Raw genomic sequence first — 17,498 nt, 5'->3', positions numbered from 1 at the left:
ATTCAGGCTTCAGCCCCATGCTCTGGGATTCAGGCTTCAGCCCCGCGCTCTGGGATTCAGGCTTCAGCCCCATGCACTGGGATTCAGGCATCAGCCCCAGGCTCTGGGATTCAGGCTTCAGCCCCGCACTCTGCGATCCAGGCTTCAGCCCCGCACTCTGCGATCCAGGCTTCAGCTCCGCACTCTGGGATCCAGGCATCAGCCCCGGCCTCTGGGATCCAGACTTCAGCCCCGCGCTCTGCGATCCAGGCTACAGCCCCACGCTCTGGGATCCAGACTTCAGCCCCACGCTCTGGGATCCAGGCTACAGCCCCGCACTCTGCCATCCAGGCTACAGCCCCGCGCTCTGCGATCCAGGCTACAGCCCCGCGCTCTGCGTTCCAGGCTACAGCCCCGCGCTCTGTGATCCAGGCTTCAGCCCCGCGCTCTGGGATCCGGGTTTCAGCTCCGCGCTCTGGGATCCAGGCTTCAGCCCCGGGCTCTGGGATCCGGGTTTCAGCTCCGCGCTCTGGGATCCAGGCTTCAGCCCCGGGCTCTGGGATCCGGGTTTCAGCTCCGCGCTCTGTGATCCAGGCTTCAGCCCCGCGCTCTGGGATCCGGGTTTCAGCTCCGCGCTCTGGGATCCAGGCTTCAGCCCTGGGCTCTGCGGTCCAGGCTACAGCCCCGCGCTCTGGGATCCAGGTTTCAGCCCCACGCTCTGGGATCCAGGCTACAGCCCCGCACTCTGCCATCCAGACTTCAGCCCCACGCTCTGGGATCCAGGCTTCAGCCCCGCGCCAGGTTTCAGCTCCGCGCTCTGGGATCCAGGCTTCAGCTCCGCACTCTGGGATCCAGGCTTCAGCTCCGCACTCTGGGATCCAGGCTTCAGCTCCGCACTCTGGGATCCAGGCTTCAGCCCCGCGCTCTGGGATCCAGGCTTCAGCTCCGCACTCTGGGATCCAGGCTTCAGCCCCGCACTCTGGGATCCGGGTTTCAGCTCCGCGCTCTGGGATTCAGGCTTCAGCCCCGTGCTCTGGGATTCAGGCTTCAGCCCCGCGCTCTGGGATCCAGGTTTCAGCTCCACGCTCTGCGATCCAGGCTTCAGCCCCGCGCTCTGGGATCCAGGTTTCAGCTCCGCGCTCTGGGATTCAGGCTTCAGCCCCACGCTCTGCGATCCAGGCTTCAGCCCCACGCTCTGGGTCCAGGCTTCAGCTCTGCGATCCAGACTTCAGCCCCGCACTCTGGAATCCAGACATCAACTCTGGGATCCAGACTTCACCCCCGCCCTCTGCGATCCAGGCTTCAGCCCCGCGCTCTGGGTTCCAGGCTTCAGCCCCGCGCTCTGCGATCCAGGATTCAGCCCCGCGTTCCAGGCTCATCCACCTCCTCTGGGCCGTGCCCCAGGCTGAGCACCGTCCTTCAAGCCGCACCTAAAGCTCATGCCCCAAGGAGGGCCCACAAGGTTGAGGTCCCTGCCTGGCGTCCTCAAGGCCGACAAATTCTTTCTACCAGGGACCTATGGCCTTGCAGGGAATGCCCAACAATGGGTGCGGCTCCAGGATCCAGGCCCATGCTCACATGGGAAGTCAGGAGGTAGAGTTACTGCTCCCCACCTCTTACAAAATACACGGTCATTTCGCCCATCAAAAGTCATCTCAACGTGGAATGTAAAACTACACACTACTCCAGATGAGGTCTCACCAAGATCCTGTAACCTCCAATGCTAATAGCATCCATCTGCATTTTAAAAACCTCCAAATGCTGGAAAATGACCCCAAATGTTTGCTACTCCTTCAGGATTGCAAAGGCATAACCATATTTTGGAAATTCTTTTCACTGTGAATTAAAATGTGTAAATAAGGTAATTTGTAGACTTGACATAATAAACGACCATGAAAGATGGTGATACAACCCACCTGCACTACAGGCCTGCTCTGGAGGTCAGTTTCTCTTTCCTCCTCCAGTTAGAGAGCTGCAGTGTAAAAAATACATTCCCTCAACAGACAGGGTGGCATCAAGCCCGCCGCTCTTAACACTGCCTGGTTCCACTGAAGTATTAGAGAGAATTATGACTACGCTTTGCAAAGGGATCACCTTTCTCCTGTGATTTGTCAGCAATGCGGGCGGGGAAGCTCACAGCCATGATTGAATGGCAGAGCAGACTTGATGGGCCGAATGGCCTAATTCTGCTCCTATATCTTATGGTCTTATGGAAGGGTGGTGTGTGTCTGTTGGTGACTGTGTATGTATGGGGTTTGTGTCTGATTAGATATCCTTCAGGCCAGTTCACTGTCCTCAAATTTAAGCTAATCCTGGTTTAAAGGCAATGAGTGTAATGGCAATTTGCTGCATTGTAGGTGGAAATTTGATTAATACTTAGAACAAGGTCTTGAACTTTACCTTGGAAATCACTTAACATAGATCTCACAATAACTCCTACGGTTGTGCAGTACCCCAGCAGTTAGTGCAGCACTGCTCAGTCTCTGTTGCTAGTTGTTCCTGGATCAATGGGAGTTTGTTTTGTCCGTTTTCCCTATTTCTTCTGCAAAGACTCCAATGAACCTGTCAATGCCTTCCAGCATGTATCCATCTTGTAAGCTGCAGTGACATTATGTCGGAAGGTGTGGCTTGTTGAGCTGCATTGACTAGCCATGGGCATGCAGGACCTTGACTTGCACAGAGCAGATCTGATCTTCAGCTTCTGCAGTGGATAACTCCATCCCAGTGACATTGACAAGTGCCTATCAAAAATCCCCCTAGTGCAAGAATACAAGGTTCTGGTCTGATTGTCACCTCCTTCAGATTTTCCAAAAAAATGAGTTGAAGAAAGAAGCAATGTTCCCTACGTAGCAACACTAAATGGTTAACACCGATTTGGCTTCAAGTCTATTTAGGGATTTGGCTTCCTAATAATCTTTATTGTCACAAGACTTACATTAACACTGCAATGTGAAAAGCCTCTAGTCGCCACACTCCGGCGCCTGTTCGGGTACACTGAGGGAGAATTCAGAATGTCCAATTCACCTAACAAGCACATCTTTCGTGACTTGTGGGAGGAAACCGGAGCACCCGGAGGAAACCCACGCAGAGACGGGGAGAACGTGCAGACTCCACACAGACAGTGATCCAGCCGGGAATCGAACTTGGGACCCTGGCGCTGTGAAGCAATGTTGCTTACCACTGTGCTACCCTGAGATAACTAGCAGAGAATGGTTTTGATCCATCGACCTCTGGGTTATAGGGCACAGCACGTTTCCGCTGCGCCTCTCTGCCAGCGTAGGCATTTGCTAAGCTCCTCCTTCCTGGCTTTGTTCTCCCAACATAAATGTGGACACTGCTTCAGTAAAAGAGCAGTGCTCCAATGGCTTGTCCCAAATTTGGATCGGCCTATTCAGTTGTATAAATCTCCTAGTATGCGGAGAACTGGGTTTCCTTAATTAATCCCATGATTCTATTTAGATTCTACTTAAATTTAGCAAAGATGTCTGGTCCACAGAGCCAGCCAGCTTGAAGCTCCTGCCACAAAATTGTGATAACCTGATTAATATTTTTGTAAGCTGTTATTACTGAGGCAGTTTGCATTTTTCTTTTATATTCATGCAATAGTTTCCAGTAAACTGACGTGCATTGTAATCTCTCTTAGATATATTAATCATTCCTGTGCCCCAAATTGTGTGGCTGAGGTGGTGACGTTTGAGAAAGGACACAAAATAATCATCAGTTCCAACCGAAGGATCCAAAAAGGAGAGGAGGTAGGTCAGATCTTGTAAGCAACATGTGACATTAGGTCTGCTTTACATCCCCCACTGTGCCTAACACTGACTGATGCTTATCTGAAATAAAGTTACAATCAACCAATGCTGCATTTACATTAGCTTCTACAGGTAACTAACATGAAGTTAAACATCATAATTTCCCTTTCACCCTTCCTGACAGCACTGTGGGTGTACCTACACCAAATGGACTTTAGAAGTCGGCTCAGCACCACCTTCTCCAGGGCAATTAGGGTTGGGCAATAAATGCTGGCCCAGCCAGCGATGTCCACCTTCCAAGAAAAAATGTTTAAAATCATTTCAGTTGATTTTGGGGAAGGACCCAGAGAAATAAAAAATAAAAAGGACCGAGTTCTGGGTTACATTGGTATTTGTTCAGCTGTGAGTTGAAACCTCTATTTGGTAAGAGCACAGTAAGACCAGGGTGGGGACTGGTCTTTAGTCCTTTAACCACACCCCATCCAGAGTCCATTCTATCAAGCTGACCCCTAATTTAAACATTAAACTCTAGCTTCGCCTCTTAACCTTTACTCTTACTGGGCATTATCTTGTATTCAAAATATATATGTTCTCTCTGCATCTAAATGAAGCTAACTGAAAAATATTGCTTAGGTGAGAGTGGAGAATAGTTCCTGAAGTGCTTACTTACCATGCCTGACACTCTTTTGTTTCACCTGTTCTATCTTTACTGATGAACAAAATGTTAGTCTCAATATGTATAATCTTGGATTTCACCAGATTAAAAGCGGTCCGTCATTCCTATCCATCACCCTTTGAATGGGCTATGAGCTAGTCTTTTTTAATTCTTTCATGGGCCAGCACTTTTTGACCAACCTTAATTGCCCTTGAGCATTTAAGAGTCAACCACATTGCTGTGGATCTGGAGTTACATGTCCAGACCAGGTGAGGATGGCAGATTTCCTTCAAAGACATTAGTGAACCAGATGGGTCATCATTCAACTTTTAATTACAGATTTTAATACGATTCAAATTTCACCATCTTCCGCGGTGGGATTTGAACCCAGGGGTCCCCAGCGATTTCTGGATTGACAGTCCAGTGACAATACCACTGCGCCACCAGGCTGGGGAATTTAACTTCAGTTCATTAACATCTGGAATAAAATGCTAGAATCAGTAACTGTGACTATGAAACTATTGGATTGTTGTAAAAGTCGATCTGGTTGCTTTAGGGAAGAAAATCTCTCGTCCTTACCCGAATTGCAGATCCACAGCAAAGTGGTTGACTCTTAACAACCTTCTGAAATGGCAGAGAAAGTCACTCCGTTGTATTTGTCACCACCTTCCCAAGGACACTTAGAGATGGATACAACTGAGTGATAAATGTTGTTACTAGCCTTGCCAGTAACACCCCGCGTTATGTGTATTAATAAAATATTCTCTTAATGCTTGTCACATGGCCCTAAACCTGTTGGCTCAAAAATGTTTATCATATTATAAATATTAATTCATGAACAGTGTGAACTACAGGAAACTCCACTTGTTCCTGTCTCTCCAAACATCTTCCATTTATAACCACATTTACTCGCTATTGCTGAGGCAGTTTTCAGTCTGTCCTACTTCCTCCTCCTTAATTTCTTTCTGTATGGAACATTGTCAAATGCCTTTTTGAATTGCAGTAGATTATACTGATGCTGTTACCTTCATCAAAGCAATTCCTGCATTCTTAAAATGCAAAATTAACCAGTCATATTTACAAACTCAGTATTCATGCCATCTAGTTCATTTACTCCTGGCACGTTTTACTCCTTGAAGTACTGGGAATAAAAACAGAAAAATAAAAATGTGAGAATTATTTGAGGTTATTTCCCTTGTTCTTGACTGATGTGTTTTAATGGTTGAAGCATAGGTTCCACAGTACAGAAGAGACACCCGGCATATTCAGTCTCCAGCCTGATGTTGCCAACTTTGTAACATGGGTCACTAGGGTGCTAGGAAACAGAGTAGGGGGTATAAAGACTGGTTTCTGATTGAGATGTAATGAGTTATCTTCCCAAAGGATCTGTACTGGGGCCTTAAGTTTTCACCACATACATTCAGAATGAGGGAATGAACAGTTCCATATCCAAGTTTGCTGATAGCATTAAAGTAGGTGGCACAGTAAGTTGTGTGAATTATGTTATAATTCAGACAGTCAGGCCAGGAGGGGAGAACTGGAGCCTGCCCGTCAACATTTTTATTTATCAATCATATATTACATATCATAATCCAACAATCCGTTTTCAGCTTGGTCCTGTATACACGTGTGCTGCATAGGTGAATTTCCCATCAGTGACCAGCACCTGCCATGGGCACAGTGTAGACAAATCCTCACAAAGTAAAATGGTGTTACTGGTAAATCTAGAGCCCCCGGTTACCCAGAAGCATACAGGCCAAGATAAAGCAGAAAAATAAACATGACAGTCACAAAAGCCTAATGCTGGAGAAAGGCTAGAGGAATATAGAAAGTACAGGGGTGAAATGGAAAGCAAAGAGAATTTATGAAAACATATTGGCAGGTAAAATCAAAGAAAAGTCAAAGATATTTTATTAGTACATCAAGAGCAAGAGAATAACTAAGAAATGGGCAGGGTCTCTTAGAGATGAATTTGGTAACTTGTTCGTTGATACTGAAAATATGGGCAGGGTTCTTTCACTCTGTCTTCACTCAGGAGAGGGATGGTGTCGGCATTCTCATTAAAGAGGAGGCCCTGTTGGCTCAAAAATGTTTATCATATTATAAATATTAATTCATGAACAGTGTGAACTACAGGAAACACGACAGATCAATGTGGAATCCACTTCTTCCTGTCTCTTCAAACATCTTCCATTCATAACCACATTTACTCACCATTGCTAAGGAAGTTTTCAGTCTGTCTTACTTCCTCCTCAGAGCATCAAGGTAGCACAGTGATTAGCACAGTTGCTTCACAACTCCAGGGTCCCAGGTTTGATTCCTGGCTTGGTCATTGTCTGTGCAGAGTCTGCATGTTCTCCCTGTGTCTGCGTGGGTTTGCACCGGGTGCTCCGGTTTCCTCCCACCGTCCAAAGATGTGGGGGTTAGGTGGATTGGCCATGCTAAATTGCCCTTCATGTCCAAAAAGGTTAATTGGGGTTACTGGGTTAAGAGGATAGGGTGGCGGAGACATGGGCTTGAGTGGGGTGCTCTTTCCAAGGGCAGAATGGCCTCCTTCCGCACTGTAAATTCTATGATCTAGGAGTGTGAAATACTAGATACAATAAGCATAGTGGGAGAGGAAGTACTAGAGAGACTGACATCCTTGAAGGCGGATAAATCGCCAGGACTGGATGGATTGTATCATAGGCTGTTAAAGGAAGCCAGAGAGGAAATATGGTATTTCAATCCTCACTAGATACAGGTGAGGTACCAGAAGATTGGAGACCTGTGAACATTGTACCATTGTTTAAAAAAGATGCTAGGGATAGGCCGGTCAGTCTGACTTTGGTGTTGGGTAATTTATCAGAATCAATTCTGAGACACAGGATAAATTGTCACTTAGAAAGGGATGGATTGATCGGGGATAGTCAGCCTATTTTTGTTAGGGGAAGATCATGTTTTATTAACTTAATACAATTTTTTGAGGAAGCAACAAGGAGGAGGGAGTGCACAGGATGTTGTCCAAGTGGATTTTAGTAAGGCATATGACAAGGTCCACATGGCAGGCTGGTCAGCAAATGAGATCCCATGGGATTCAAGGAAATGTGGTGAATTGGCTCAGTGACGAGAAACAAATGGTCAATGGATGTCTTTGCAAATGGAAGGTGGCTTCTAGTGGTGTTCTACAGAGCTCTGATTTGGGGCCCTTGCTGTCTGTTGCATATATTGATAATTGGACTCAAATGTGGGAGGCATTATTGGGAAATTTTCAGATGACGACAAAAATTGACCATGCAGTTGATCGTGAAGAGGATAGCTGTCAACCTCATGATGATATCAATGGATTGGTTGAGGGGTGATCCTAGTGAGGTGTACAAAATTATGAGGGGCCTAGACAGGGCAGGAAAGATTTGTTTCCCCTAGCTGAGGGGTCAGTTACCAGGGGATATAGATTCACGGTAATTGTTAGAATGATTAGTGTGTGTCTGGAATTCACTGCCTAAGTTCGTGGTTGAGCCTGAAATACAGATCTCATTTAAAAGGTACCTGGACCTGCATCTGAAGCACTGGAACCTGCAAGGCCATGGATCAGGTGCTGGAAAATGGGATTAAAAATGATCGGCTAGTTTTTTTTTTTCCCCTCTAGCCGGAGCAGACACGATGGGTTGAATGGCCATTTTCCGTACCATCCCTTTTGTGTGGAATACAACTAAGCAGTTATATAATTAACAAACGGGAGCAGCAAATTGAAAGTTGGCAGACTAAACGAGTAGAAGCAAAACTGAGGTAGCTGGAGTTCAATGTTGGGAAATGTGAGTCATCTGCTTTGGATCTGAGGAAGAAAAATGTGAACATGTTCTGAATATCGACAGGGCAGGAACTTTGGGGGAGTAAAGGAATTTCAGTATTCAAATACAGAAATCACTAAAAGCGAATGTACAGGTGCAACAAGTGATCAAAAAGGGTAACAGTGGCATGTTTTCCATTTATTTCAAGTCCGTTGGAATACAAAAATGGGGATAATAATGCTTTAGTTGTGCAGAGCCTTGGTCAGACCCTGTCTGGAATTCTGTGATGAGCTTTGGGTACTGGCCCTCGGGAACAACATTAACCCTTGAAGGGATACATTGCAAATTCATCAGAATATAGGGTTAAATATGGAGGGCAAGTTTTGAAGCTGGACTTGTGTTCGCTTAAATTTAGATATTTAAGTGGTGATTTAATTGTGTTTTTTAAGATAATAAAGGGAGTGATAGGTTAGATACACACGGATTATTAAAATAATAAAGGGACTTGATATTTGACAATTAAGTCCTCTACAGGGAGAAAGCAGAACAAGAGTGCATAATCTTGAAATTGGAGCTAGGACATTAAAGGGATGAAATCAGGAAGCAGTTTTTCCCACACCTAGAAGCGAATATCCAAAGGGGTGAATGCACTCGGTCTTTTTCCCATGGTTGGGATATCGAGAACTAGAGGGCATCGGTTTAAGTTCAGAGAGGAAAGAATTAATGGGAAGCTGAGCAGCAACTTTTTTTTACACAGAGGGTGGTAGGTATGTGGAATGAGCTGCCGGAGGAAGTAGTTGAGGCAGGAACATTGACAACATTTAAAAAGCATTTGGACAGACACACGGACAGGAAAGGTTTAGAGGGATATGGGGTTAGCAGGCAAATGGGGTTAGCTTAGATGGGCTTTTTGGTTGGCATGAACCAGTTTGGGCTGAAGGGCCTGTCTCCATGTCGTGGATTCTATGAATCTATGACTTTGGATGCTGGCCAGCTGAAATTTTGAAGAGTGAGATGGACAGATATTTACTGGGTAAGGTTATCGGGGAATGTGAATCAAAGCTAGGTGAATGGAGTTACGGTGCAAATCAGCCATTATCTAATCAGCTGGTTGGTTTATTTGTAAGGAACTCCTCTTGATTTCATCCCTTAATGGCCTAGCTCCAATTTCAAGATTATGTCCCCCTGTTCTGCTTTCTCTTTATTAGGCGTTCTCAATTTGAAAGAATTCTGTTAATGTATACGCACTACAGACTTCCTAAAACAAATGGGTTAAGACCAAAAACTACATTTTTCCACCCTAAGTTTATTTAGCTTAATTAATATTTTAAACTTAGGTGTAAAAGTGAACCATTGCCCTAAAGTAATGATAATGACCACAGCAGGTAGTTTTATGCTGACCTGCTTAAAGTACTCTGCATCACCTTGCCATAAGAACTGCAGTTAAAGAAGAAAGCTCACCACCACCTCAAGGTAACTAGAGTCGAGCAATAAATTTGTTCATACCATTGTAACCAATATCTCACAACAAATGGAGAAATTGAGCTGTTCTTCAATCCTGTTAAATGCAGAAAATACTCAGCCATTTCACGGCTGCATTGCTGGTTTTCAAGTAAATAACTAATGTGTGTTTGGTCCTGCTTCTCTTATTACTGATAAAACCATTAACTGTACTGTTAGTTATTATCTGAGGCTTTCAAACTCCCTTTCATTTTATTTCAAACTCCCTGGCTTGAGAAATCTGATGAAGTAAGAGATTTTTTCCTTCTAATTGTAAGCATTATAATGGAATTTGTTGCCAAAGTAAACTTTAGACTCCTTACTTTTCAATTCTAGGTCTGTACTGTGGTCTGGTTCGTAATTGAGGTGGAATGTGTTTTTAAGCCTTTTTTAAGTGTTTGGTAACTGTTTTTTCAATGCAGTCACTGACGAGAAACATTTTCTATTGCAGCTGTCCTATGACTACAAGTTTGATTTTGAAGATGACCAGCACAAGATCCCATGTCACTGTGGAGCTGTAAACTGCCGCAAATGGATGAACTAAGCCCATTCCTTGCAATATTTCTGGGGTTGCTTGTCCCTGGGAAGAGATGCTTAATAGATTTTTTTTTTTTAAATAAGCCTGGAGCTCTCAAATGATTTTCCTCACCTCCAGCAGCAGCACAGAGTTCTGTTAACAAGCATAAACTAAAGACTTGGCGGAGTCGCCAGTCACCCCATCTGTTTGTTTATAATGCAGGTGGAAGCAGATTATTAAATGGTCTAGCACTGGAGTCACTGTCCTGAATCGACTATGAGAAATGATTTTACTAGGAAAAGAACCAACGGCTGACCTGCTTTCAAGTAGGGATAGGCACTTATGAATGTAGGACTGAATTCACCAGCTAGGGGAAGGATCAACAGTGCTGGCCACAGCCTTATTTGTAAGGGGCAGGCCCTCTAGTTTAAAAAAATAAAATAAATAATTAAAAGTAGACACCACTGAACAAGGAATGTACTGAGATGACTTCCTTAGGGATACAGCTAAGGGAAATAACTTGCACTAAAAAAACATTTAAAATACTTGATTCCATGAGTCAGTTTATTGTAGTTTTTTGATTTCTGTATGATAAAAGAGAAACATTTTTGTATTTATTGGATAAGTGAATGAAGCTATTTTTAAAAATAAAAGTAGAGGAAAGCCAAGCTGCTGCTGTTACCTGCAGATTATTAAAAAAACCCTGTTACTTTGTACAAAGTGTAAATAGAGCGAGGAATAAACAGTATAAAAACAAATGACCAAATGCTACCTGACACTGCAGCCGTTTGCTTTTAGTGGAGTCCTCTGAGTCAGGTTACATGGGCATATCCAATTTTAACCAACTGTGAATTAGGTTCCAAACCACATCCAGGTAGTGGCAAAGAGCCCCTTTAGCAAACTTAGATGTAAAGGTAGAGGATTGCTGACGCAATACATTCAGCAAAAATCATGTAAGGGTTGTAGCCTCAAAGATAGTTTTTATTTTTAAGCAAAATTATGAAATGTAATTATGCTAACACTGCAGGATTTTTGACAATAGGGTTTTGGAATAAATGAGAAAATAGGCACAAAAATAATATTTGTATGGATTGTTTTTGTTTACATTTCTTTAAACAAACACTGTTTTGTGTTGGCTTGTAGAGGTTTAAAATACGCATTTTGAACCGGGTTAGCTTTATTTTGTATTTACAGAAAAGAAATAACTGGTACTGACACTTCACAACTATTAAGTTCAAAATGAAGTTTGTGTGCACATTATCAGTAAACTGTTATATTCAATGAAACGGTCATAAAATTGTAATGTATATGGCATGTTGTATTTTTTACCTTGCAGAAGAAATCAAATGTACATAGTTCTTGATAAATAGTTGTATGAATTTGTTTCTTGGATTTTTTTTCTCTTGTACAATAATATTCCAACATCCTACCAGTATTTGTCCTACAGTTTTTTTTCTGTCCTGTACAATAGTATCTAATGTTGGGAAAAAAGAAGCTTTTTTTTGAAGTATAAAGAGTGTTATTGGGTTTTGGAGTTTGTGCAACCAGATTAGATCAGCATTTACAAATAAAATATTTTACATCTATGAATAGAATGGTTTTGTCGTTATGCATAAAACCTGCCTTCTCAAGCTGCCGCTGCAAGTGGAGGGTATTGCTCCTGTTCAATTTGGAATGATTGACTATCTCAAAAACCTGCATAGTTGCCACAAGATTGGTCTGTAAGATGTTATGTTCATTAAGACTGCAATCCGGCGGGTACAATGCAACCCGATTCAGGATGTTGGGAATCTGTTGGGTCGCTGGGTAAAAGGTAAGTGCAGTTTCATGTGGATTAGCATAAAGTAATTCAGTACGGGACCAGGAAAACCACAGAAAGGAAGCATTTATTGAGTGTAATCAGGAAATGGGTTTAAGTGGCGCGTGCTAAACGTGGAAGAGGATATTATGAATAAATTGCAAATTTTGTATGTTCATTTACGGAATGTGGCCAGCATTTGTTGCCCATTCCTAATTAGGAACATCGGAGCAGGAATAGACCATTCAGCCCCTCGGATACAAGATTTCTGAAGGAACTGGGAATCCGTCTGGACCCGGTGCCTTCCCCGACTGCATGGAGTTGATGCTCTCCATGATTTTGTTCTTGTGATGCTCCCAGTCCCTGCCTCTTATCCTCCCCCACAGCTGCTATGTCCAGCCAGTCGAGAAACCGTTTAATCTTCGAGTTCTACTCCGGGGTCCAGGGGTGTACAACTCCCGGTAGAAAGTCGCAAAGGCTTCATTGATCTCGTCTGGCACTGTGACTAGCTTACCGCTCCTGTCCTTCACCTGCGCTATCTCCCTCGCGACTGCCTGCTGTAGCGCAACAATTACTAACTCAAGTCGAGAAGAGATTAAATCAATCGAGGCTTTATTAAGCAAGACTTGTTCCCCAGCAGCTCAGTTACAGAATGCGGCTGTGGGAGAACTCGAGCTCTTATACTCTGCCTTCAGGGCGGAGCCAGCAGGCGGCAGATCCAACCAGGACCCGGGACCTGTCAGCCAATAGCCTCTCGGCTTCACAGGTACTATACTACCCCTAATACATACCACCACGTTCACCCCTTGTTGAAAAAGACCCCGGCGGGGTGGTGGTTCGCATGGTGGTAGGGGTTTACAAGGCTGGTCCCGGAACTGATTTCACACAGTGGCTATACATTTAGCCCAACAGTTAACTATGTACAGGTTGTCAGAATTATTTACAAGTTCGTTTTCATTTTCTTGTTGTGTCATGCGGATTCCACGAGTCGAGCAGGTGCCCTGGTCGTTCTTGTCGATCGCCTCAGCCCCGGTGGTGGTGCAGGTGCGGGCTCGGGCACTGTCGTCTCCGGGAGCGGTGCACTGTTCGTCCCTGTTTCTTTACTCCTGGGCGGGCACGGGAGGAGGACCGATCCACCCGGGAAGGGAGCGGTCGTGGGGTGCGCTGGTGGCAGGGAGGGGGTGCTCAGTATTGGGGGGGGGGGGTGTTTCCGGCGGGCGCCAGGTCCCGCAGGGAGACCGTGTCCTGTCGGCCGTCGGGGTACGCCACGTAGGCGTACTGCGGGTTTGCGTGGAGAAGGTGAACCCTCTCGACCAACGGGTCCGACTTGTGCGCCCGCACATGTTTTTGGAGCAAGCTGGGTCCTGGGGCTGCCAGCCAGGTCGGCAGCGACGTTCCGGAGGAGGACTTCCTAGGGAAGACAAGGAGGCGCTCGTGAGGTGTTTGGTTAGTGGTGGTACACAGCAGCGACCGGATGGAGTGGAAGGCATCCGGGAGGACTTCCTGCCACCGGGAAACTGGGAGATTTCTGGACCGTAGGGCCAGTAGGACAGTCTTCCAGACCGTACCGTTCTCCCTCTCTACCTGACCGTTCCCCCGGGGGTTTCAGCTGGTCGTCCTGCTCGAGGCAATGCCCTTGCTGAGCAGGAACTGACGCAGCTCGTCACTCATGACGGAGGACCCCCCATCGCTATGGATGTACGTGGGGAAACCGAACAGTGTAAAGATGGTGCTGAGGGCTTTAATGACTGGCCGCTGTCATGTCGGGGCAGGGGATGGCGAAGGGGAAACGGGAGTACTCGTCCACCACGTTCAGGAAGTATACGTTGCAGTCAGTGGAAGGGAGGGGGCCTTTGAAATCCAAACTGAGGCGTTCAAAGGGACGGGAAGCCTTTATCAGGTGCGCTCTATCTGGCCTGAAAAAGTGCGGTTTGCACTCTGCGCAGATTTGGCAGTTCCTGGTGGCTGTACGGACCTCCTCAACCGAGTAGGGGAGGTTACAGGACTTCAAGAAATGGTAGATTCGAGTGACCCCCGGGTGGCAGAGGTCCTCGTGGAGGGCTTGGAGATGGTCTACTTGTGCGTTGGCACATGTGCCGCGGTATAGGGCATCGGACGGCTCGTTCAGCTTTCCGGGACGGTACAAGATCTCATAGTTATAGGTGGAGAGCTCAATCCTCCACCTCAAGATCTTGTCATTCGGGATTTTGCCCCGCTGTGCAGTATCGAACATAAAGGCTACCGACCGTTGGTCAGTGAGGAGAGTGAATCTCCTGCCGGCCAGGTAATGCCTCCAATGTCGCACAGCTTCCACTATGGCTTGGGCTTCCTATTCCACTGAGGAGTGGCGGTTTTCTGAGGCGTGGAGGGTCCGGGAGAAAAAGGCCACGGGTCTGCCCGCTTGGTTGAGAGTGGCCGCCAGAGCTACATCGGATGCGTCGCTCTCGACCTGGAAGGGGAGGGACTCGTCGATGGCGCGCATTGTGGCCTTTGCGATATCCGCTTTGATGCGGCTGAAGGCCTGGCGGGCCTCTGTCGACAGCGGGAAGGTAGTGGACTGGATTAACGGGCGGGCCTTGTCTGCGTACTGGGGAACCCACTGGGTGTAATACGAAAAGAAGCCCAGGCAGCGTTTCAGGGCTTTGGAGCAGTGGGGGAGGGAAAATTCCATGAGGGGGCGCATGCGTTCGGGGTCGGAGCCTATCACTCCATTGCGCACTACGTATCCCAGGATGGCCAGACGGTTGGTGATAAAAACGCATTTTCCCTCATTATAGGTGAGGTTCAGGGCGTTAGCGGTCTGGAGGAATTTGCAGTGGGTTGACGTTGTGGTCCTGCTGGTCATGGCCGCAGATGGTTACATTGTCGAGGTATGGGAACGTGGCCCGCAACCCGTGCTGATCAACCATTCGGTCCATCTCCCGTTGGAAGACCGAGACCCCGTTCGTGACGCCGAATGGGACCCTTAAGAAGTGGTAGAGCCGCCCATCTGCCTCGAAGGCCGTGTACTTGCGGTCACTCGGGCGGATGGGGAGCTGGTGGTATGCGGACTTGAGGTCCACGGAGGAAAAGACCTTGTACTGTGCAATCCGATTGACCGTGTCGGATATGTGGGGGAGAGGGTATGCATCGAGCTGCGTGTACCTATTGATGGTCTGACTATAGCCTACGACCATCCTCTGCTTCTCCCCGATCTTCACAACTACCACCTGGGCTCTCCAGGGACTATTGCTGGCCTGGATAATGCCTTCCTTCAGCAGCCGCTGGACTTCAGACCGGATAAATGTTCGGTCCTGGGCGCTGTACCGTCTGCTCCTAGTGGCGACGGGTTTGCAATCCGGGGTGAGGTTCGCAAACGAAGGTGGTTCAACCTTGAGGGTCGCGAGGCTGCAGATAGTGAGTGGAGATATTGGGCCGCCGAATTGGAACATAAGGCTCTGGAGGTTAAACTGGAAATCTAACGCCAAGAGAGTGGGAGCGCAGAGTTGGGGAAGGACATAAAGCCTATAATTCTTAAACTCCCTCCCTTGCACCGTTAGGTTCGCGATGCAGAACCCTTTGATCTCTACTGAATGGGACCCCGCAGCCAGGAAAATCTTTTGGGTACTCGGACGAATAGAGAGAAAACAGTGTCTTACCGTGTCCAGGTGGATAAAACCTTCCGTGCTCCCAGAGTCGATTAGGCGTGGCATCTCGTACCCGTTGACCAGCACCGTTGTCGTTGCCGTTTGGAGCATCCGGGGCCGCGATTGGTCCAGGGTCACCGAAGCCAGTCTAGGTTGCTGTACCGTGGCATTTTCTTCCGACCCCATGGAGCCGTCTATGCTGGGGTCCTTGGCTATCAGCCAAGATGGCGGCGTCCAGGGATCACACGTGGTCGGGAGTGGACAAAATGGCCACCCCCATGGATCGCACGTGGCCGGGGGGGTCACAAGATGGCGGCGCCCATCCTTCCCTCGTGGTGTCGGGGCCCAAAATGGCGGCGCCCGCGGGCAGCACATGGAGCGCTGGGGGGATTGAGTCTGCTGTCCCCGTTCTCCCCCGGAGATTGCGGCGACCTCCTGGGACTGGCACACCGCTGCGTAATGCCCCTTTTTGCTGCAGCTTTTACAATTAGCTGCGCAGGCCGGGCAGCGCTGCCGGGGGTGTTTCGCCTGCCCGCAAAAATAGCAGCGGGGCCCACCGGGATGGTCTGGTGCTCTAGCCGCGCAGGCTTGCGGAGGGGTGGGGGGTGCCGGGGAGTTGGTCGCAATGGGGGTCCACGGAGCCCAAGGGGTTGCCGTGCGGTCGGGGCCGTAGGCGCGGGCATTTTGGGAGGCCACGTCGAGGGAGGCCGCAAGGGCCCGTGCCTCTGTGAGTCCTAATGAGTCTCTTTCTACCAGTCTTTGGCGAATTTGAGAAGAAGTCATACCTGCCACAAAAGCATCCCTGATTAGGAGCTCCGTGTGCTCGTTTGCGCTCACCGACGGGCAGTTGCAGTTCCTTCCCAGAATCCAGAGCGCGCTGTAGAACTCGTCGAGCGATTCTCCGGGGATTTGCCGTCTCGTCGCGAGTTGGTGGCGTGCGTAGACCTGGTTTATGGGCCGAATATAGACAGCTTTCAGCATTGCGAGCGCCGTCGGGAAATCCTCCGCGTCTACGATGAGCGTGTAGATCTCCGGGCTCACCCTGGAATGCAGGACCTGCATTTTCTGATCTTCCGGGAGACGTTCGAAGGTACCCTTCGAAGCATGCTAGCCAGTGTTTAAACACGGCTGCCGAGTTTGCGGCATGGGGGCTGATTCGCAGACACTCCGGGGCGATCCGGAGCTCCATAGTCTTTTAAGCTTGCTTAATAAATTGTAGCGCAACAATTACTCACTCAAGTCGAGGAGAGATGAAATCAATCGAGGCTTTATTAAGCAAGACTTGTTCCCCAGCAGCTCAGTTACAGAATGCGACTGCTGGGAGAACTCGAGCTCTTGTACTCCGCCTTCAGGGCGGAGATCCAACCAGGACCCGGGACCTGTCAGCCAATAGCCTCTCGGCTTCACAGGTACCATACTACCCCTAATACATACCACCACACCTGCTTTATCAGTTGCTGAGTCGGTAGAGGGCTGGCCATGTCTCCACTGTTCATACGAGGTTCCTCCGTGTCTGGCGGAGTTGGTTCACTGCTTTCCCGGTGGAGAGCGGTTCTAATTCTATTTTTAGCTTTTTCCTCACTGCCGGTAGTTCCGCGGTCGGGGCCGTGGAGAGTCACCGATCCACATCCAATATGGAGTCGATTAGCCGTTGGCTAGCCGCCCTCCTTCCTGGTCCGAGTGCCCTGTATACTGTTATTTCCTTCCCCCACCCTCCGCCGATCAGTGCCCCCCAGAACATGGAGGGTGAAAGCTCCCCATTTTGTTTGCAGGTTTCATAATTGTCGATGGCTTGTGACATTGTTTCACAAACCACCTTGTCGGCGAGGAGGGCTGTGTCCAGCTTCCATGGAGGGGCGCTGGGCCCGGCCCGTCTCCAACCTCACATCCACATAGTGTGG

The 17,498-nt window shown here is 47.8% G+C and overlaps 1 protein-coding gene across 6 annotated transcripts in view; it reads left to right on the top strand.

Moving 5' to 3' along the window:
* The window catches only part of kmt2ca (lysine (K)-specific methyltransferase 2Ca), a 684,766-nt gene extending 672,998 nt beyond the window's left edge, over positions 1-11,768 (top strand). For all 6 annotated transcript variants that reach the window (XM_072508182.1, XM_072508181.1, XM_072508179.1 and 3 more), the window contains 2 exons: positions 3,623-3,731; positions 10,108-11,768. In XM_072508182.1, coding sequence (XP_072364283.1) covers positions 3,623-3,731; positions 10,108-10,200 — 202 coding nt within the window. In that variant the 3' untranslated portion in view covers positions 10,201-11,768. The remainder of the gene's footprint in view (positions 1-3,622; positions 3,732-10,107) is intronic.
* The last annotated feature ends 5,730 nt before the right edge of the window (positions 11,769-17,498 follow it).

This window comes from Scyliorhinus torazame, chromosome 6 (assembly GCF_047496885.1).
Source record: "Scyliorhinus torazame isolate Kashiwa2021f chromosome 6, sScyTor2.1, whole genome shotgun sequence".
Classification (NCBI taxonomy): domain Eukaryota; kingdom Metazoa; phylum Chordata; class Chondrichthyes; order Carcharhiniformes; family Scyliorhinidae; genus Scyliorhinus; species Scyliorhinus torazame.
Note: the sequence above shows the minus strand (reverse complement) of the source record. Positions and strands in the feature narration are given on the sequence as shown.